This window comes from Marmota marmota, unplaced genomic scaffold (assembly GCF_001458135.2).
Source record: "Marmota marmota marmota unplaced genomic scaffold, marMar, whole genome shotgun sequence".
In the NCBI taxonomy this organism is placed as follows: Eukaryota; Metazoa; Chordata; class Mammalia; order Rodentia; family Sciuridae; genus Marmota; species Marmota marmota.
Window position 1 is genome coordinate 20,974,255 of NW_025999998.1, and position 23,050 is coordinate 20,997,304.

The 23,050-nt window shown below is 37.5% G+C and overlaps 1 protein-coding gene across 8 annotated transcripts in view; it reads left to right on the plus strand.

Moving 5' to 3' along the window:
• Tle4 (TLE family member 4, transcriptional corepressor) overlaps positions 1–23,050 on the plus strand; it is a 136,576-nt gene that overhangs the window by 108,552 nt on the left and 4,974 nt on the right. For all 8 annotated transcript variants that reach the window (XM_015492954.2, XM_048806953.1, XM_048806957.1 and 5 more), the window contains 8 exons: positions 7,166–7,285; positions 8,173–8,226; positions 8,704–8,856; positions 10,177–10,309; positions 10,652–10,845; positions 11,341–11,417; positions 20,417–20,666; positions 21,733–21,980. In XM_015492954.2, coding sequence (XP_015348440.1) covers positions 7,166–7,285; positions 8,173–8,226; positions 8,704–8,856; positions 10,177–10,309; positions 10,652–10,845; positions 11,341–11,417; positions 20,417–20,666; positions 21,733–21,980 — 1,229 coding nt within the window. The remainder of the gene's footprint in view (positions 1–7,165; positions 7,286–8,172; positions 8,227–8,703; positions 8,857–10,176; positions 10,310–10,651; positions 10,846–11,340; positions 11,418–20,416; positions 20,667–21,732; positions 21,981–23,050) is intronic.

Sequence of the window (23,050 nt, forward strand, 5' to 3'; positions counted from 1 at the left end):
AAAAATCCCAGAAGAAGGTGGTCAATACTGTATAATTTATACAGAGGCAAGACATAAGACTTACAGATTCCATATTAATGAGGTCAGGGAATTCTTGGGAGGGGACAAAAGCACATGGAGTGTTTGGCTTTTTGCAAACTTTGAGAGTTCCTTTGGATTGAAGGACAGGAAATAACTTTGGTCAATTAGATAATTTAAAAGATGTATGCAATATAAAGTTTTTGCACTTTGCTGATTTTTATCACCATTTCTGGTGGACTGTTAATACTATACCATCAGAAGTGAAATTACTTGGTAAATTCAGTTTGTGTCTTGGATTCTCACCTCCATAACAGTGAGGAGTACTTGCTTACTCTCATTTCTTCAGTTCTTTCCTCATGTGGCCCACAGCTTGGACTGCATGCAGACTATAGAGAGGGAAACTAAACTGTGTACACAAGAATCAAGCTTCTATCTTTGGTGTCAAAGCATCGTGTTCCAGCAGCTGAACTTGCCAGCCTAAGTAACTGTATTTAATGAAATTTTTGGGGCAAAGCCAACAGCTTTATTCCAGGAAGAGGAAATAACAGTCAAGAATCCCCAAGAGGACATTAAGATAACGTTCTAATTTAAAATCAATTTTATTGATACCTTATAAATTATTAGGGCATTTTATCCTGGACAAAGTAATGCATACTGCTGAGGCCACTAAAAGAAAACATGAATGACTGAATATTGAAGGGAAGTAAGATGTTCGTAAGATGATGGAGGGCAAGGTGTAGATTTCATTTATATTTATGTTTCTGTATTTAGTAGATACTCAGTAAATACTTGTGTAATTAGCACATAAGTGAACTAAAATTAAACAGTGGTTCCCACGTTTTCCAGTGAGGAATAGAACTCTTCATGGGGGCTTATAATATGCTAAGTACTGTGCATCACAACATGATCTCCTTAATCCTCTCAACAACCTTGAACTGCTACTATTGTCATTTTTTCCACTGGGAAATGGAAGCTTTAGAAAGATTCAGTAACTTGTCCAAGATCATACAATACCAGCACTGTCTGACTTCAGTACTCAGAGCATGAGAATTATAGGTATTGCCTCTCAATCAGTCCTCTGTGAGTTCTTCTGGTTAGATAATATTTTGGTTATCTGCAAAAGAAACTTATCTTGACCCAAGTTTGTATTGCTTGAGGATATGCAGAAATACAATAATTTAATACAATAATAGAACATTTTAAAGAATACATTATTTATGAAAGGTTACAGAGGATGAAACAGTAAAGAACAAAGTTATCATTTCATATGGAGATTATATTAAATATTTTTAACAAGGGTAGATCTTCAGAAAGTCCCAATCATTTTTTAAAATGAGTTTTGATTTATGCTAATATGAAAAAAGCAAATTCTGTGAGGGTTAAATACAGATTATGCTTTTAATGACTTCCTTAATCAAGCAGGTTATAAGGAAGGTCTTACTGTAATAATCAGTAAACTGACACAGTGACTGAACTCAAAAGTCCTGCCATAGTCACCTTTCAATAGCAGCATGCTATAAATTTTAGATAAACTTACATAAATTTGCATGCGTTGTGAGTTGACATGTGAGGCTTTGTGTTTTCACCAAATAATTTTCATCTTAAAGTTTTTATATTTTTCAAAATGAGAATTATTTTCACCATCTATTCTCATTGTTTCCTTAAATGAGATAATGCATGTTATAATGTTTTTTTAATACTTATTTTTTAGTTTTAGGTGGACACAATATATTTTATTTTTATGTGGTGCTGAGAATCGAACCTAGTGCCTCATGCATGCTAGGCAAGCGCGCTACCACTTGAGCCACATCTCCAGCGCCATGTTATAATGTTTTATCAGTTATAAGGAGCTCTGTGAATGAGAATATAAACATTTTATGTTAATACTATACAGTAAAATCTCAGAAATGCCACCAGAATATGGTACTGAGTTTGGTGTACAAAAATTTTATTAAGGCTATTACTTGTACTTCAAAATCTTTTGAAAGTATTTCCAAAATGTGTAATTCTTTGAGGACTCTTTAGTTGATTGATTATCAAAGGCCTTAATCTTCCTTGAAAGTTGACTCTGCTTGGTAGGAAGAGTACCTTGAATCCTTGTTTATCTGCAAGAATACTTCGGCCTTTCAACAAAGTCACCAATATTTATTTCTGGTCCAGACACAGGTCTTTTTTCTAAGGGGCTGCAGTGGAAATTGTGATTGAGCACTTTGTTGTGGCGTCAGTAAAGGTTCTAGAGATCTTTAATCTTCTCTGTCCTCCCCAAGAGAACAAATGCCCCATAAATTGTCCCTGATCCAGACTAACATTGGACAGTTCCTTTACTGAATGGATCACCATAGTTAGAGTAACTATATAATTTATCATCTAAACCGGGCTAGTTTTGAGAATAAAGGGAAGCTTGGTCAATAGATGTAGAAAGGGCAAACCAGGACTTATAGTCATGATGTCTTCTGCCTCTTCCTTATCCCCTTTATCTGTTTGAAAACTGATTTACCCTTTTGTACCTAGGAGATGGTGTTTTTGAACACCAAAGCTGATGAACAAACAAGCCACAGCGAATGGGTTTTAGGATTCTTGATCTTGGTTGTCCACTAGACCTTTTAACATATCTGTTCTGGTTATAATCAGGGAAGTCTGAGCACTGCACCTGTATGAATGAAAGCAGAATTAGCTTTATGTACATTTGAATTCAAGTCAGAAAGTCCATTGTGCAGATGGTATTTATAGCCCTGCCTCAGTGCAGTATTGAACCAAAGCCTTATTAAATAGTGATTGTTGGAAGGAGTTGTATTTTGGTTAATGACAGCCTATTGAAACCCTATTATTAATGAACTATCTGAATATTTACATTGAGGGGAAGTGCTACACAAATGCCTAGAATAGTTTACATGAGGCTTAAAATAGAAAAGCCATACTAGCTTACCATCTAGGTTTCTGTAATAAATAGAATTAGCTAGACTGCAATACACAAGGATAGGATCAGAGTTGCTATAGCTGAGGAGACTAGGCTTGTACTTTATGTGGATTATTTTTGTTAGTCCTCAAAGCAGCCCAGGGTTGGGATGTTGTTATCCCAGACTACAGAGAGGCTAAGACTAAGCAACATCCCTACGGCTACACAGCTATTAAGTGGAAGACTCTTTACTCACGACAGTCTGACTCCAGAGAGGTTCTCTTGCCTGCTATTAAAACCTCTGCTCCTTGTTATTAAAATTAGCTAATTATATCAATACTACCTTCTTGGGGGAGGGGAATACTTTATAGAATTCTTTCACATACAAGGTCATCTTTGATCTTGAGGTGGTAGAGGAGTAGGAGTGCAGGTGTGGGACAATTCCTTTCAAGTTGCCAGAGGTGTCACTTTTCCAGGTGACTTGATTAGTAAAGTCTAGGATAGATTTCAAATTTGAATCTAATACTTTGTTATTTTTAAAACACTCTGGCATACAATATTAGGAATAACTGTATTTTTAAAAAAACTTTCCTTGGGCTACCAATGTAAATATTTTTAAATATCCCAGTAAAAGTGTGTAGCTTTAAAAAATAAAGAACTTTCAGTAACCATTCACATTCAAGGGTGTTTCGCCTTTTTTGAATGGCCATTGCTTCTGTGACTCTCCATTTATAACATATGTGCTTGTATGTGATCAAACTGTAATGAAAAGATTTCTGTTTAATGTTTCTAAATTTGTAGGTTTGCACAGTGTTAGCATATAGCTCCAGTAAATTTCTTTTTTTTTAATGTTTATTTTTTAGTTATAGGTGGACACAGTATCTTTATTTTATATTTATGTGGTGCTAAGTATCGAACCAGTGCCTCACGCATACTAGGCAGCACTCTACCTCTGAGCCACAAACCCAGCCCCTCCAGTAAATTTCTTATAGTAAGCAATAGAACTAACCTAGCCAAGCTTTTAAAATAATAATAGAGATATTAGAGAAATAAAAATTCTAGTAAAAGCACAAACTGTCTTTATCAGTATTTACTTAATTTTTCCTATTCACATGCTCAGAAAAGATCCAGATGGATTTCCAGTGACTGAATGGTGGACTTCTAAGATTCATGATGAGAATCTGTGCCAAGTTCAATTTAATTCCAGAGCAATTATGTTATTAGAACATTGCTGATTACCCTAGTGCCCATTGTGCAGCTTAACCCCTAAATGCTAGTGATAATTAACTACTTTTATCATTTTACTAGCAAATTCCGGGTGTAACTCTGCTCTACATAAAATTCAATAATAAAACATTTGTACAATCAGAAACAACCAGCTTAGGGAAAATAAGACCATTTGATTGTACATGTATGCAGATAAATAAGCATAAGATTTAAATAGACATTACCATTTAGTATTAATTTTTAAGAAAGTATTTCATCATTTAGAAATCAATAAAAAAGGGGCAGAGCTTCCATGTTACCAATCCCAGGGAAAACCATTATGCATATCTTAACTGTAGTGAATGGCATCTGTTCTGTGGCATTGTTCTTCCAGTGGACCTCTGCAGTGTGTCACATGAATTTTGGATTAAGATTGAAGAATGTGTTACAGGGGATGTTCAGTCATTTGTGTTCAAAAATATTTCTAGGCAGTTCTCTGGTGTTCACTATGCTGGGTGCCTCCACCCTCAGGGAATCCACAGCCTGAGGTGAGAAGTGGCCTTGTAAACAAACAGCATTTGTTGCACATGCTCTATTCCTTGAGTGAAGGAAATGTTAAGGAAACAAAGAGGACTGATTAATTCTGACAGCATCAGAGGAAGCTTTGAAAAGTGGCATTAGAGTTGTTTATTATGGGCAAGGATGATTTCAAAAGACATACTGAGTGAAAGGGCATTTCCATAAGCCAGGGTAAAAGGCTGTGGATGTGGTGAACATACATATATCTCTCTGGGGAGCACAGGCTGTCAGCAGTGATAGGGAGACAAGGTCAGTGGATTGGGGTGTGGAGTGAGGACTTTGTAAAACTTCTGTAAAATATTCAGAAATTTATCCTATGGATGGTAGGAAACTGTCCTTATTAAGGAGGAGTAAGGATAAGTGGTTGAATATGTCTTTGATAAATATAAATTTCAGACATATGGAGGACAGACTCAAGAGGGATAAATTAGATATCACAGGCATGACATGGGGTGCAGTAACTCGTGGATAATGTTTGTGTGCAGGCTTTCAAAGGTCATAAAAAACCTGATTGATTGGTTTGTGATATGAAAGCAAAGTAGGGCATTGAACCAAAGTAGGGGCATTGAACCAAGGCTTGGGATGAGGTTTGCAACTCAGTGGAGACAGAAAAGTCAAGTAGTCTACTTTTAAAAGTTGTTAGAGCCTGAGGATGTACCTCAGTGGTACTGTTTGCCTAGCATGTCTGAAGCACTGTGTTCCACACTGAGCTCCACAAAAATAAATTATATAAGTAAATCAATACATAGTAAAAATTGAAAGTTATTTAAATTGTGTGGTTTTACAGAAAGCATACAAAATAATGCCCCAGAGTCTTTTCTGATACTTAGCTTAAAGTCTAGTAGGATTAGTTATAAGGTTTGGTGAGTGTACTTTTAGAGTGTTCATATAAAATATTGTGGGGCTGGCACATTGGGGACAGATTCAAAAGACACATAGTCCTTAACAGTGGGTACCCACTCTTTGCTCCCATCTTCCTCTTCCACTAAACACCCACCCTCTAACAACATGTTTTGAAAGTTTAGAAAATGCCCAGCAAGTATGTGACATCATGCTTCAGTGGAAATAAAATGGAACTTACATCCAAACATTCTAGAAACCGAACTGTCTTCAATAGTTAATTTAAAGGCCCTCATAATCATTGTATATCTTTATAAAGGTTAATTATTACCAACCAAATAAGATAAAGCAAAAAGTTTTCAAGAGTTAGTTTTATATGAGATAAGTAAAGTTGTAAGTGAGGAGAGCTTTAGTGAAAAATTTTCTGAATTGATTTTGGATGCCAGACAAAGATGTTCTCGTGGTGATTTTCTTCTTCTTCCTAGAACGTTTTTCTTTAGATATTTTATTTCCAAATATTTTTTCTCCTACCCTCCAGAAATAGTCCATTCTTAACCAGGCTGGGTTAATTTCATCCTTGGGAGTTCTGCCCTTGTGCCCCTCTGAGGGACTTTGCTACTCATGCCTTTACTATCTGTCCTTAACAGGGCATTCCTGCTCCAGACCTGGCTCCCTCTCACACCTCACTTTTATTTAGCTCTTCTGTTGATCTGTAACATAGTCACTAGCTAATGGTAGTTCCAGTTTTATCTTCTTTATCCATGGTTTTCAGTTTTCATACCATCCAAATATGCTCAGTAAACCATCTGGACTTCATGGCAAAAAGAAACATTATCTGGCTTCAGATTTCCTTGCTGGTGTTTGTTTTCTGTGGGGGACTTCTCCAGCTGGGAGCTTCTTGAAAGAGCATAGATAAAGGAAGATGGCCTCAGACTGATCTCCCCAGGCATGGACCCTTTTCTCTACTATGAAAGCCTGTGTGTTCTTCTCAGGTTTCCAGAGATTAAAATAAAAGGAGCAAGCTCTAGGAGTCAGAAAGGAATGAAGTTCATGTTTCCTGCCCCTCTGCATCTCCCAGGCTCTCAAGATGTAGGACTGAGTAAAATTCTGTAAATATGACCTTTATGTCACATGACCACCGTTTTTAGTTGCTCTGATCCCTAAAAATTACCTCTTCCTTTTTAAAGTACTGACTGTCCCATTAACCAACAAAAGCTGTCTCCTTTTCTTCTTTACCTTTTCTCCTGTGTCTACTTCCTTTCCCAACTTTGTGTTTAAACAGTATAAACACAAATGTAAGACCAAATTCATTCTAAGTTTATACTCTTCCCTGCCATTCTTTTTTTTTGTTTGTACTCTTCCTCCCTCTGCCTCCTATTTTCTTTATTCTTTTTCCCCCATTCCCTTTCCTTTTTTTTTTTTTTTTCACGTTTTTTTCCCTGTATGCCTTTGTTTTCTTATTACTTTCATCTCCTGCCCTCTCTCCTCTCTCCTCTTAATAGCTTTGCAAGTATATACTGTGGAACAAAAGTTGTGGGGTGTCTCAGGCATTTAAAAAAATAAATGAAAGCTGTTAAATGGATAATCAATGCTTCTCAACCTTGCTTCCCTTTCTAATTCCAGAGCTCTTCAGTATCCCCATCAGCCAGTTTCCGAGGTGCTGAAAAGCATAGAAATTCCACAGATTACTCCTCAGAAAGCAAAAAGCAGAAAACTGAAGAGAAAGAAATAGCAGCTCGTTATGTAAGTTCATTTACCTTTGCTTTGGGGGAAGGCCAACTTGCATTGCTTTTTATCAGCAACATCTCTACCTTTTGATTATTACCAGCCAATACTAGTACACAGGATAATATCTTTTAAGAGAAAAAGTATTTATTGCATTTATAGCTCTGTCTCAGTTGGCTAGCTGAAGTCCTGTGTGTGTATATGAGAGGACACAGTGCTTCACCCAGCAGCTAATAGGAGATTTGGGTGTTCTATGTTATTTGTATGTATATTTACTTTCCCCAGTGTATTTCAAGAAGGTTGAAGTTTCTGTGGTTAGCTAGAAACTCTAAAGAGAAATGTAAAATCAGAAGATTAGTTAAAATGCCTCAGTAGACTCATGTGCTAAGGATGTATCAGATTTTGCAAAATTTAATTTGCAGAGATAACCAAATGTCTCTACTTTGAATTGAAACTCACTTTTCTCTAGTAGGGCTAGGTAGGTTACATAAGAAAAGATAGAAAGCTGAATGGAAACTGGAGCCAAGGCACGGCCTATTCACAGACTCCATGAGAAGTTGAAAATCTGGATTTTTTTCACCTCCCTGTTTATATGTCTACTTAGTCACATTTTTTAAACAGTGACAGACCAAATCATACCCATTTGTAGGCCCAATTTAGCTTGGACATGGGACTCTGTAGCCTCCATTTCAGAGTTATAAGCAAGCCATCATCCTTTTTGTTAATCTGGACAAAGAAACCATTATCTACCTCTTAACATCACCATGAAGATTAAAGAAAATAATGTGTTGTAAGGCATTTAACATTGATATAGAGGAATTAATCTGGAGCCATCCAGGATCCAGGTAGCTTTTTTCTTCTTTTTGGCTGTGGGAGGAGGTAATGCTTCTCAATTGTCTATGCAGGACAGTGATGGTGAGAAGAGTGATGACAACTTGGTGGTTGATGTTTCCAATGAGGTATGTTTATGGTAGTTCCTGCTCCTACCAAAGACCTTTTTGTATTCATATTATTACCATCCAATTTGTGTTCTTATTTTTAAATAGATCTACTTGTTTTTACATAATAAATATGTATTACTGGTTTATATGTTATTCATTATTTTTTGTTGCCCTTCTCGTCTGAGAAGTACGTGACATGTCTCTCTGACCACAGTGAATCTGTGGTCAACCTACAGATCTCATTGACAACCAGCTTCAAGTTTAGTAGGGTTTTGATTTGGGTTTTGTTTTAAATAAATACCATAAATGTTATTGGGGCGGGGGGGGGCTCCATACTGAATATTTTCTTTGGCATTGTCAGTGAAACTAACTTGTTACCTATTCCAGAACGTTTTGTACTTCTGTTAAATGCTTTCAGCTAGAAATAACCACACCCAGGGACGCCAGTGTCATGAATGTACTATGAGCATTATTACCCTTGGTGTTCCTTTGTAGGATCCATCTTCCCCTCGGGGGAGCCCAGCACATTCCCCTAGGGAGAATGGCCTGGACAAGACTCGCCTGCTCAAGAAAGATGCCCCAATCAGCCCTGCCTCCATTGCATCTTCCAGCAGTACTCCTTCCTCCAAATCCAAAGAACTTAGCCTTGTAAGCTGCTCTTTTCCATCTTTTTTTTTAATATTGCTAGTTTTATAATAGTTAGGTTTGATTTTGATTTTTTTTCAATTTTTTGTATTTTTCACATTTTTCTATAGGACTTTGATTTACAAATGTATATGTATATTCAGTAAAGTTTAATTGACAAAAAGTATTTTTGGAGCAGAATGAGTTTACTAACTTGTCAGCAATTTGGTGTTTGCTTTGTGAGTCTTTTTGTAAATATAGGAGAGGGATAGGGAGAAATTGAAATATGTGTTAGATGAAAAATATACACTGGGGTTAAAGAGATGGTTTTGTTGCTGTGGTTTATGGTAAACTTAGTTTGGGGCTTTGATGTGATTTTGTTGCTAGCTTTGAATTGCCAAACTACATATGGCTGCAGTAATTTTCCCTTGCTATCTAAAAAATAATCTGTCATTTACAAAAGTCTACCTTGATTTCACACCACAAGTCACAAGTGCAGAATTGAACTGTTCACAAGACAGGATAATCTCTCTCTACCTCCTCCTGTGGCTTTGTAATGAATTGCATGGTACATCTTCTTAGCAGTTATTTACTTGTAATACATCACCAAAACAAAACAAAAACCACAACTAAATGCAGTTTTCAAATAATCTTTTGGACTGGGGATATAGCTCAGTTGCTAGAGTGCTTGCCTCACGTACACAAGGCCTTGGGTTCAACCCCCAGCACCACAAGAAAAAAAAAAGAAATCAAATAACCTTTTGAATTCACAGCTGAAGGAAAGGAAGTTCTACAATTTATCTGCAAATAAGGAAGATGTACCTTGCAGAAGGCTAGATTAGGGTTTTGTTTTGTTTTTCGTTTGTTTTGTTATGTCTGTGTTCTTCTGGCCTTCTGGCCTTCTTTTTAAAATAACAACTCCTCTGAGTTTCTATGACAAGTCAAGCTCAAGTCTTTTCTAAGGGGACCTGTTAAACAAGGAACCTCTGGTGGCAAGAATAATTCACTAAGAAGTCTAACCAGTCTTAAACCAAAGACACCAGCAAGTTGCCCATCGCTAGGACATCATGATTTATCTTATCTATCACCTTTCTTTAAGCCTTTGTCTACTAGAAGTGATCTTCTCTCTTAGGTCCCCTTCAGTTCATGTGCTCCTGAACATGGGTCTGATTTTTTTTTTTGCTAGATCTTTTTAATTAATGCAAGAAAAGATCCAAGCTAAAGAACCACTTTTAGTTTTATTCTTCCTTTCTTTATTGTTTTCCCTTTACTATTTTTAATCTTAATATCATTATTTAAAACCATGTTCTCATGGCTGGTTTATTTCATTACATCTCTTGATAGAATGAAAAATCTACTACTCCTGTTTCAAAATCCAATACCCCTACTCCCCGAACTGATGCACCCACTCCAGGCAGTAACTCTACTCCTGGATTAAGGCCTGTACCTGGAAAACCACCAGGAGTGGATCCTTTGGGTGAGTAAAAAAATATGTTTTCCTATGTTATATTTATGTTTCTGTTTTTAAAGAATCTAAAGCAACTTAAATAGTGTAATACATTAAAAGTACTAATAGCCAGTATTGAATGGCTGTTAGACAAAGTTATTTAACCTATGCCAAGCCATTAACCATATCTGGTGCATGGTAGGTAATCAATGCAATATGGTTAAATGGACTCCTGTGAAGGCTTGGGGAATATTAAAATTAGTTCATTTGAACTGTGGATTGTAATTTTTTAAGCATGTTAGTAAGAATGTTTTCAATATTATCTCCTATATTCTTCATTAATCTATTTTCTCCTTACATGTTGGTCTTCAGCATCCAGCCTAAGAACCCCAATGGCTGTACCTTGTCCTTATCCAACCCCATTTGGGATTGTGCCCCATGCTGGAATGAATGGAGAACTGACCAGCCCTGGAGCTGCCTATGCTGGACTGCACAACATCTCCCCGCAAATGAGTGCAGCTGCTGCTGCCGCCGCTGCTGCCGCCGCCTATGGAAGATCTCCAGTGGTACGTTTGCAGGCTGTTATAAAACAGTGTTTCAGAGCACAGAGGATTGTCATCCATATTTGTATGTGAGTGTAGTTTGTATAATGTGAGGTATTACAGAGAGGTATGTATTTGTAAATTAAGCTACATGTGATTATATCTTAAGGTCTGTTTTCTTTTGGAAAGTGATTCTTCTTTTCTCTCTTTTTTTAAATTAGTATTTTGGAGATGTTTAACCTATAAATTAGACATAGTGTAGTGAATGTAATTAACCTCTTGTTTTTGTCATGGACTTCAGTAATCATTAGTATAGTTTTTTTTCACCCCAAGTTTGTGACTGTAATATCATAAACATCCTGTCACTTCATCAATAAATATTTCTGTGTATCTAAAATCTTATTTTCAAAGGATCTATTTCTCTATGTTTTACAAAAGATATTGAGTAGGATAAAATTATAGTTAATAGTTAATATTAACTATGTTCACTTTTTTCATTTTCCCTGGGAAATATTCTAGGTGGGGTTTGATCCACACCATCACATGCGTGTGCCAGCAATCCCTCCAAATCTGACAGGCATTCCAGGAGGAAAACCGTGAGTACCTTTGTTCATTTTGTACTAATTATATACCAAGCCCAGCCCCTTGTTGGCCCTTTAGAGTTGGACAACATTGAACTGTTCATACTTTCTTCTTGCAAAGTATTTTTTATTTTCTCTTAGAACAAGAAAAGATGGGATAAAGTGGGTCTTGTACTTTCCATTTGAAATATCAGGCTTATATATGGAAACGCAAATTGCAGAGGCAGCTTGAGTAGTCAGGTCTTCTCCATGTCTATTGATGATTTTAAGGCGGTTCTTTGTTCAGGAAGCCTTGTTATTATCTGCAAACCTGGATGCTCAAAATTTTAACATGTAGGGAAAAGACATGCCAAACTTCAAAGGCTGAAACAAAATAAGGGCAGTCTGAATGCTCACTTCTGTTTCCGGAAAAAGTGGCTTGCTCAGTTGATTGTTTCTGTTGTAACTAGGCCTTTGAGTTATAAAAGACCAAACACAACCCACTGGTTGTTTGATGGAACATTGAACATTCCACTTGAACATTGTAATCTCACAATATCTCATTTCAGTCTTTATTTCACCTTTTTTTTTTTTTTTTTTTTTTTTAACTATCCAAGCACAGTTCTCTCTGCTGATTGGCTTTATATTCCTGGATACAAAGATTTCACTATACAGTAGCGCTGGCTCTGCCTTTAAAATCCCAGCTGGCTTTACTACTACTCTGTTTTGGGAAGCATCTCCTGAAGACCCTCATTGCCTTGTTAATAATGTATATATGTTTATCCTCATCAGTTCTTTCTTTGGCATCCTCTCTGTCTCTGTCGATACGTGCCACATACATGGCACCTCCTCAGTCTCTGTTGCTGTCCATACTAGACCTCAGTAGCAGCTTCCCTAGTGGCTTGCCTACCTCAGGACATTTACTCTATTAGTCTTTTGGCAGCACATTTTTATGCTGCTGACTGTCTCACTTCTGGTCTCTTAAATGCAATCTTTTCAGCATTCTGTCTGAAAATATCCCTTTTACCCTTCCTCCCTATTGTTCTACTCTCTTTATGCTTATTTATAACCTTTATATACTTCTCCTTGCTTAAATATTTAAGTTCTGTGAGAACAAAACTTTTTATGTTCAGTTATAGAATTCCAGTACCTTATATGGTACCTAGTTCATAGTTGATGATGACATATAAATTTATTCAAAGAATGAATGAATATGTACTGATTCCTTCTTTCTCTAGCCCCTCTTTGCTTGTTTCTTTACTGCTACGTACTTGGACACTTGGTTGTCACCTGGTATTTCCTGAGTATCCTCTTTTTTTCCCAGTGTGGCCTGCCCTCTCAGTGTTGAACATGTCTGACTTTGACCCTTTCTTCATTTTTCATCTGATCAATAAGCATCTTGGCTCTTCCTGTAATAAACTTCACTACAAACTCTACCCTAAACTTCCCCATTGCATCAAACGCAGTGCTGGTTCCATATCCAAGTTGCTCAGTAAATATTTGATGTATTAATAAGGGAAACAAGGCAAATTAGACGGAGTTCCTTGAGAGTTGAAGGTAAAATATCAATTACCATAAAATTCTGTGTACCTGTGTGTGTTCTGCAAATAGTTGTTGACTGGCTGACAATTCTTGTTGACCAAGAACTCTTGATATATTTGAAGGTGAAAGTTTGATCTATTTCACACGGCGACTAAATAACAAGGTCATAGGATTAATCAAATAACAACTGAAATACCTACAAGTTCCATGTGAACTGGTAAGATAAATGGAGGTGGGCCTTTAGGGAAGAGTTGCCTTCCCTTTTTTCTGGTGCTGCATATTTATCATTAAATGGTAAAGGTAATTAGAGGTTGCACCCAGAGCTAAATAAGTATATAACCATTAGAGCAGTGAAGTGAGGCTTCTTGCCTTGTTGGCTGCTGCCTTGAGGCACAGGTCTGTAATTGTATTGTCTGTATTTAAAGAAATAGTGATAGACTTGGTTTGGGAGTTGGACTAGTGAAAACCACTATAACTTTCATGGTACTTCTGAGCCTTGTGCTAGTTCCCTTTCTCCCTCCAGTTTTGACTCTTGTATTATAAAAATTTTAACACTTTTTTGGGTAAGTTGATGGATTAGAAGAAAGTTGAGAATTTTGTTCCTGCAAGTGATGGAGTTTCACCTAATGCATTTGGCGAACAACTCTTCACCAGGAAAACCAAAAAGCATATAATATATGTAGTTTGGTTGGTGTGGTTGACAGAGTGAGGTTTCAGGAAAGTAACAGACCCAAGTTTAAATGTTGAGTAGGAAGGATGACTTTACCCACAGTTTCTTAACTTTGTCAGCTCCATTCAGTTCCTGTGTACCAGAGATGATACCTCTTCAACAAGAAGGAATGAGACTGAGCATTCTGATAATATGGTACATGTTCAACACGGTGCTTGATAATGTGGTGGCTATTTAGTCACCTTCAGTATCATTTCCTGTTCTATATATTATCAAGTTTGCCCCAGAGTATTATTAGTTTCTCAAGTACTTGTGCAAAAGAAGATACAGTGTGTTGTAGGGGGCAGAAATGATGAGGAAGATTGGATTGAGTAAATTGAATTCCATATGTCCTATTACTGGTATGTCTTCATGTAACAGCACCAAAACAGAAATCCACGTTCAATTATACATGTAGAGATAATGCAGTTTCATTATAGATTATTTGGCATAAAAGAATATAACATTTATGTGACTCTCTGTAGATCATAAGATACAGAATTATGAAACTTGTTTTGTGCATATTTTCAACAGAAACCCTTACGAAGTGTTAGAACATAACATACTAAATCACCCAAAAGCCTCGTCACCACATATACTCAGAAGGTAACTGCCTTTCTCCACAAAGACTTAAAACAGTTGTGCATCTCTGTCCAAATAATTTTTACAAAATGAATTAGTAGATATTATCAAAACTTACAATGCATGCATGTCCCAAGTAATGAATAAAGTAGTATTTATTTGATAATTACATTAGATCCTCTTATTTATTCAGGTGATTGGCATGATTGCACAGTTTAATCTCTGTAGAACATAAGTGGACTTTCTTCTTTATCTGCTTCCTAAATGAGACTTAGACAATACTAATTGTATTATGGGATATGGCATATAAATGTAGCAAAAAGTTTATGGGTTTCAGACTGCTCATGATTCAGAAATATTTTTGTTGTTGCATTTGTAAAGTTGGCTCCGATCTACATATTGTGGGGTCAGGCTCCAAATTCCTTAATAGGACACCCATAGCACAAGAGTTAATAACAAGAATCAACAAATGGGACTTACTTAAACTAAAAAGTTTTTTCTCAGCAAGAGAAACAATAAGAGAGGTAAATAGGGAGCCTACATCCTGGGAACAAATTTTTACTCCTCACACTTCAGATAGAGCCCTAATATCCAGAGTATACAAAGAACTCAAAAAATTAAACAATAAGATAACAAATAACCCAATCAACAAATGGGCCAAGGACCTGAACAGACACTTCTCAAAGGAGGACATACAATCAATCAACAAGTACATGAAAAAATGCTCACCATCTCTAGCAGTCAGAGAAATGCAAATCAAAACCACCCTAAGATACCATCTCACTCCAGTAAGATTGGCAGCCATTATGAAGTCAAACAACAACAAGTGCTGGCGAGGATGTGGGGAAAAGGGTACTCTTGTACATTGCTGGTGGGACTGCAAATTGGTGCGGCCAATTTGGAAAGCAGTATGGAGATTCCTGGGAAAGCTGGGAATGGAACCACCATTTGACCCAGCTATTGCCCTTCTCGGACTATTCCCTGAAGACCTTACAGGAGCGTACTACAGGGATACTGCCACATCGATGTTCGTAGCAGCACAATTCACAATAGCTAGACTGTGGAACCAACCCAGATGCCCTTCAATAGATGAATGGATAAAAAAAAATGTGGCATTTATACACAATGGAGTATTACTCTGCACTAAAAAATGACAAAATCATGAAATTTGCAGGGAAATGGATGGCATTAGAGCAGATTATGCTAAGCTAGCCAATCCCTAAAAAACAAATGCCAAATGTCTTCTTTGATATAATGAGAGCAACTAAGAACAGAGCAGGAGGAAAAGATTAACCTTAAACAGAGACATGAGGTGGGAGGGGAAAGGGAGAGAAAAGGGAAATTGCATGGAAATGGAAGGAGACCCTCATTGTTATACAAAATTACATATAAGAGGTTGTGAGGGGAATGGGAAAATAAACAAGGAGAGAAATGAATTACAGTAGATGGGGTAGAGAGAGAAGATGGGAGGGGAGGGGAGGGGGGATAGCAGAGGATAGGAAAGGTAGCAGAATACAACAGTTACTAATATGGCATTATGTAAAAATGTGGACGTGTAACCGATGTGATTCTGCAATCTGTATTTGGGGTAAAAATGGGAGTTCATAACCCACTTGAATCTAATGTATGAAATATGATATGTCAAGAGCTTTGTAATGTTTTGAACAACCAATAAAATAAATATATATATATATATATATATATATATATATGAAAAAAAATAAAGATTTTTCAAAAGAAACAGGTTAAATAATAAAACCTCCAATAGCTGTGATTTGCTGGTTGGCATACAGGTGATCTAATTTGGTTCTTGAGAACCAAATTTTATATTATACTGTATAATGCAATATGCTTTTAATTGCGAATTCAAAGTCTAGTCCCATCCTATGAGGTGTTGAAAACTTGAAGATATTTCAAAGTCTAAGAGAAATTAAGGCAACATAACAACTTGTCCTCATTAGTTAGGTGGAAGTAGGAAGGCCAAGAACCTTCTTTAAATATGCTTGGTCTTCATAGAAAGATGATGATTTAAATAAAACAACCTCAGTGCACAAGTTCTAAAAAGAGATAATTGCAAGTGCCTATATAGTTTGAAATATAGTTCTGTCAGAATGTCTAAACTTTTCTCAGCTGTCTTCTGCTTCCTTCACCATATCTGTTGGATAAATTACTCTTTATTCTTGTAATTCACCTGCTGTGTGTTCACATGTATAGATGAATGCTATGTGCTTGTGGGAAAATGTGGGCCACTATTAGTCTGATTCCTTAAACCCTCTCCCTTCAGCCTTGTTTCTGGTTATTTGTTGGACTTCTCAGCTAGACATCCTTACACCTCAAGTTCATTATATTCACCAAGTACTATAGCATATTAGGCCTCCTTCCCAATTCACCCTCATCTTTTCCCCATAACTAATGTTTCTGATTTCCTAATTCACAGAAACTCAGTTATTGGCTCTCTCTTCAAATCATGTTAGTTAACTCCTACAGGATGTAACATCCACTCTTACTTCCAACTTTCATCCTTGCACTTGGACTATTTCAGGTCCCCTAGTATTCTCGCTCAGATTATTAGAACCATTATTCCTTATTTCTTCTGTTTGTCTGTGTTAATCAGCTTTTCATCACTGTGACACAATACTGAGATAATAGATTGATAAGAAGGAAAGAATTGTTTCAGCTCAAAGTTCCCAAGGTTTTAGTCCATCGTCAGTTGGTTCCATTGCTTTTGAACCTGTACTGAGGCGCAGGATATGATGGTGGGGACACATGATAAAGGAAGCTGCTCACTTCATGGCAGCAGGAGGCAAAGAGAGATAGGAAGGAGCCAGAATCCCAATATCTCCTCAAAGGCATTCCCCCAATGACCTAACTTCCTCCTACCTGGCTCTTCCTCCTGAAAGGTTCTACCACCTCCCAGTAACTCCAGAGGCTGGACCAACCTTCAACATCTAAACTTTGGGGGAGGACATTCAAGACCCAAACTAGCACCCATTCTGTTCCGTACTACAAAGTTTATTCTTTGAATGGCTTTGTCCTAGCAATGTCCTGTTTCTTTTTCTTCAAAAAATCCTTTAATGAATCATATCTATGAAGTTCTTAGGCCAGAAATTCAGCTCTCCCCTTGTAACATGGTAAAATAAATATCTACTATATTTTGTCAGACTGCTTTGGCCAACTCCTCCAAACACACTTATCATTGTTGAATGATTTTAGAAATAAATAAAATAAATGAATTCCTGGATTATACCCAATCCAGGGATTTCTCTGGTCGTTTATCCTCATCCTTTTGGAGTGCTTGTCTTCTGCTATTCCTACCACCATCTTCCTCCCTCCTTGGTGAAATCCTTCCAGCCTTTAAAACCCATCTCCAGGTGTTATAGCCAGTTTTGTATTTTCTCATTATTCCTAGATTATAAGGCATTTGTTGGCAGGGCCAGGTTCCTTGCCTAATTTCCTATCCTTAGCGTGGTGTTTGTATCATATAGTACATGGGTAGGAAGTACTTAACTACATTTTGGAGGCATTTAATTTTATAGAGAGAAAAATAATCCTCTGAGCCTGAATTTCTTTGATTCCTGGAAGTGTTGACTTCCCTTGCATAGTGCAGTACTTTTTGCTAATTATACATTAAAGAGCTTGATAATATGTTTTTTCTAGTTCTGAATATGATATGTATACTGATAACAAAGAGCTGTATTATATCCTTCATGCAACTGGCTCTTGAAGTTCATTTGGCTTCTCTAAGAATAAAGTGCCAGGACAGTAGTAGGTGCTCCCAGAGTAGTTAAGTTGAAGAATATCCTAATGAATACCTTGAAGGAAAGTGTGTGTCTCATTTCTTAACTATTTAAATTCTCAGGCTCTTTAGAGATTCTAGAGGGGAGAAGGGGATATCTTCTCAAATTATCATTAAGAATGTATAACGCCATCTGAACTTGAAATAACCTTCCTTTTCTTTCCTTTAAGATTTAGTCTTCATGACCTCTTAATTGCTAAATCAATTAGCCTTTCTCTGCAAGCATCACTGCTTTCCCTTCCTTGTCTGAACTGAAACCTGGCTCTCTCCTACCCCTTCTCCTGAGTCTTTTAAGCCGGGAATGACCTTTCATTTTTTTCATATCCCACAATCTGTAGGACCAGTGATAATGGTAATAAAGGCCGTGGTTCTCCTATGCCCACTTCCCTAGACTCACTCAGAATGGTACTTCTCTACCCTTTGTGAAAATTCTGCTTTCTTCAGACAGGTGCCATTTGACTCTTCCCTGTCTTTCACCCTGTTGGGTTTTACCAATTTACTAAGACTTGACACGTGGCTTAAGAGTCTTCTGCTCAGAGCCTGCTGTTGTTTTGGTGACTCTGGTGTCCTCAGGGACAGTTCCCCAGTAACTTCTTATATCAGACAACTCATCTCTCATGAATGGCTGACCTAAGTGGACTCTGTTACCGCCAGATTCTAAACGTCTCATCCAGAATAACCTTCTCTGCCTCTACCCAGCCAGAACCTTTGAAGTTCAAATTTGATTCCCAACTTTCTATCTCCCACACCCTAGACAATGACTTCTCCTGTGTAGTAGGCCCTGACTAGTGACATGCTTCTTTATCCTACCACCTACAAGACATTCTTCACCCAGCAACCAGAATGGTCATTTAAAGTGTTAACTTTGTGTTAACATTGTTATAACATTCAAAACAGTCTCCTTTGTGAGTCCCTTACTCAAATCTCTAGTGGCTTCCCATTTGGCTCAGATTCATCACATTTTTCATAACAGCTAACAAGGTCCTTATATTAACATGTCTGCTTCCCCTCTTGAATTTCTGTCACTCTCTACTGAATGCATTCTGGCCTACTTTCTTAGTTCTACCCCAGGACCTTTGCATTTGTTCCTTCTGTCTGCACATTTTCCCCTAAATATGTGCAATGCCTGTGTCCTTCCTTCAGGCCTTAGCTCATGTGCCATGCCACCTCCTCACAAAGGTGCCTTTGACCACTCTGCACCTTTAATCTCTTTTATCTGAAATTCTCTATGCATGTTTAATGACATTCACTGCTACCTAATATAACATATTTAATATGCTTTTACAGTACCTGTTTTCCCCTCTAGGATGTAAGTTAGTATAAGAATAAGGTCTTTGTCAGTTTTGTTGATCTGATTCCCCAGTACCTGATAGTACCTGGCATGTATGAGGTAATTAATAAATTTACTTTCATCCTAAACCTCCCAGTGATTTTAATTCAAGCTTCTATCCTTTGTGAACCCAGAAAAAGCCCTTCACTTGGTTTATCTTTTGTAAAACTTCTTCCCATAAACAACATTCCTAAACTCCATGCCAAAATATAATGACGCCATTTCCAAAATGGGCGATGGCCCATGATAACCCCCAGGGAGCCTGTTGCTGGCATCTCCTGCCTTCAGAAGTCCAACCTGCATGCCTGCAGCCTTACATGTCCCCTTCCTGAGTTCAGTGCCCTAAAAATAGAGGTGAGTTTGTTGAAGGAGATGCTTTAACTTCAATTAATTGCATTATTAGACCGAATGCTTTCATAATCGAAGTGTTTTCAGTGGGTATGAACTGAATATGGAGATTCCAGATACTCACATGTATGCCTTTGGGGCTACACAGGATGCTTTTTTGGATTGACTAGGATTTGTGATTGTCAAGTCTGATCAAGGTGTTAAGATGGGACTTTATTTTTCAAAAAATGTTTGCACATCTGAAATTTTAACATCTGTGCTAGACACTCTTAACTCCTTAGAGGTTCATAATTTTAGCTTGATTTCTATTAGTGAGTCACTTGATTAGAAAGCTATACACAAAAATCTGTTATCAAGCCCCTCCCCCCAAAGGCAATGCAAGTTTTACAGTGCCCCTGAAAGAGTAGTTACTATATTTGATATTGATTCTCTTATTTAGTTCTCTGTAAGATGTAGGTGCATTCTCTTCCATTTAGAAAGTAGAGCTAAGGTTCAGAGAGGCAAATAATAATAATTGATGTCACATAGCAGCTAGTAAACAGCCTGAGATGTCATGGATCTAATGCTCTATAACTTTGAAACTTTTGTTATTTTCACTGTAGTAGGTGAATTTGACTTATTCATACCTATCGAGTGGCATTGACAATGTTTTCTTTCTCACTACACTGAATAGTTAAATAACATTTTTTACATTCTCTTTCCTATCTTTTTCCTTTTCACTGCCTTAGAGCTTACTCCTTCCATGTCAGTGCAGACGGTCAGATGCAGCCTGTGCCCTTTCCTCCCGATGCCCTTATTGGACCTGGAATCCCCCGACATGCTCGCCAGATCAACACACTTAACCATGGTGAGGTGGTGTGTGCAGTAACCATCAGCAACCCCACGAGGCATGTGTATACGGGTGGCAAGGGCTGTGTCAAGGTCTGGGACATCAGCCACCCTGGCAACAAGAGTCCTGTCTCTCAGCTTGACTGTCTGGTGAGTGAACATGGATGAACCAGACTTAGACCTTCACTCAGAACACAGTAAGGGCTTAGTGGGAGAGCTGTATATGATCCAACCATAAAATACTGATCCCAGGTGGGTAGTTGATCTTAAAGACCTGTCTTCTTTCAGTTCCTGAGGCAGAATGATCTAGTTCTTGATGCGTGATACATGCATATTACACTTCTCATTAATCCTGTCTCCCATGTTTTCCTGTCAGTTAAAGGGGTTTAAGAAAATTAGGATTTCACACATGGTTTCTCTGAAAGTGTTATTACAAATAATCAAGTGCAAAAAGTAACTTATATGTCATGTGGCAAATACTATAACCCCCGTTAGCTGTTATCTTGGTATTTGTCCTTCAGTTGCATAGGAAGTTTCAGCCTGGTTTTCTTCCCTTATGCCAACAAAATCTTATGCCTTTTTTTGCTAAAGCAGAAGGCTACGTCAATTAAACATAATTAAATGATCTTAGATTCCCATAACTTCATGAACTAGGAGGAAGTTTTTGTTTTTGTTTTTGTTTCTGTCACTTAACACTCCTTGATTGAATCTTGTCTTCAGTTGATCCTGCTTTATCAAACCCATGTTTCTCTTTAGTTATATAATGCAGGGCCAGGCAGAGGGAACAGATGTCCTCAAGTCTTTGACTCCTAACATTTTGGCTGTAGTAGCATGACAACAGCAGTGGACAGTATGCCAACATTCCAGGTTTAGATGTTTTAGGACTATAAGAGCTTCTGCAATAGTGTGCATGTGTATCTCTGCAAATGACACAAGCAGTTGGTTAATTTGGTGTTGGTGGTGGGAGTGGGTCTAGATCTTTGTGTTTTGATGCTAATTAAGATTAAATACCTCAGTATTAAATTTTGTAGATCAAGTTTAAGTACTTCCTTAATTTCATGTAATTTTCTAGCATTAATCTACTTTATCATTGTCATAAGTATAAATGGCTCATTAAACCAGGAGGGAACACAATACTTTTATGGATTTCTGCTCTCATGTTAATGCTGTTTTCCTTTCCTCTTGAGTAATCTCTTGATGGTTTTTGTCTCTACAGAACAGGGATAACTACATCCGTTCCTGCAGATTGCTCCCTGATGGTCGCACCCTAATTGTTGGAGGGGAAGCCAGTACTTTGTCCATTTGGGACCTGGCAGCTCCAACCCCACGTATCAAAGCAGAGTTGACATCCTCAGCCCCAGCATGCTATGCCCTGGCCATTAGCCCTGACTCCAAGGTCTGCTTCTCATGCTGCAGTGATGGCAACATCGCTGTGTGGGACCTACACAACCAGACTTTGGTGAGGTAAGTCAACAGGATTTGTTTCTAGGTTGTGGGTAGGAACTAATTTTACCACATTCTGCTCCAGCATTGTGTGTGTGTCTAAATAAATGGAATATATTTATTTTACCAAAAATTATTAAGAATGGGTCCATTTTAAGATGCTAGTGACAAATTATTGATTTAAAATCATGTTTTCCATATTGCTTAAATTATTAAATGTGAAGTTGTTTTCTTGCCATTAAACTGAGCATCACAAATTTAAATTTTTCCAAATGAGGTCACTTTGACAATAATGTACACAGGTTCCCATCACCTCATGAGCTCATTGGACAGCTCTAATTTACCATCTGTACTTGCTAACGAACCTCTATTGTTAATAGTTCCTCATTGAGAAGACTCAGTGGTACTATCTTAAGTATTGATGCATTTAATCTTTCACCAAAAAATATTAGCATTCATCATGGGTCCAAGCACTGTTTTAGGTGCTGCTCACTCTGACCTGGTCTACCTTACCTGTATGGATGGATAGACTGTATGCCAATTTTTACTTAGTAATGAGATGAGATTGTGTAGGGTCAGTATTGGTAGGTAAATCTCTGAAATGATCTCCAGCTATCAGCACCTATCAGCCAACAAGAGTATGTATGATCCGTTAAGTAATATGAGAAGGTTATAATAAACCCTGGTTATAAGGCAAAATGAGTATATAAAAAGAAGAGGCCTTTACTGTACATCTCTTATTTTGAAGGACTGAACTCTGTTTACAATTCCAAAAACAAAATGTTATCACTCTTATTGCTAGAACTGGTTCTGACTCTTCCTTCCCCCGTGGTCTGTGTTGTACATTTTGCCAGGAGTGATTCCTAGGGCACTCTGGGTGTCTTTTCTTGTTCCTTCCTTGAGTGTGGCCTTTTCATTCTGCACAGATACCCACAGGTGCATTGAACCTCACTGGCAGGACTTATTTCCCCATGCCCAGCTCTCTACAGAAAGGGAAATAAAACCTTACAGCCTCTTTCATATCATATTCATAGAACAAGTCTAAGAATTATCTCTGATAAAGTTCACACACACACATTGGTGGGTTTTCT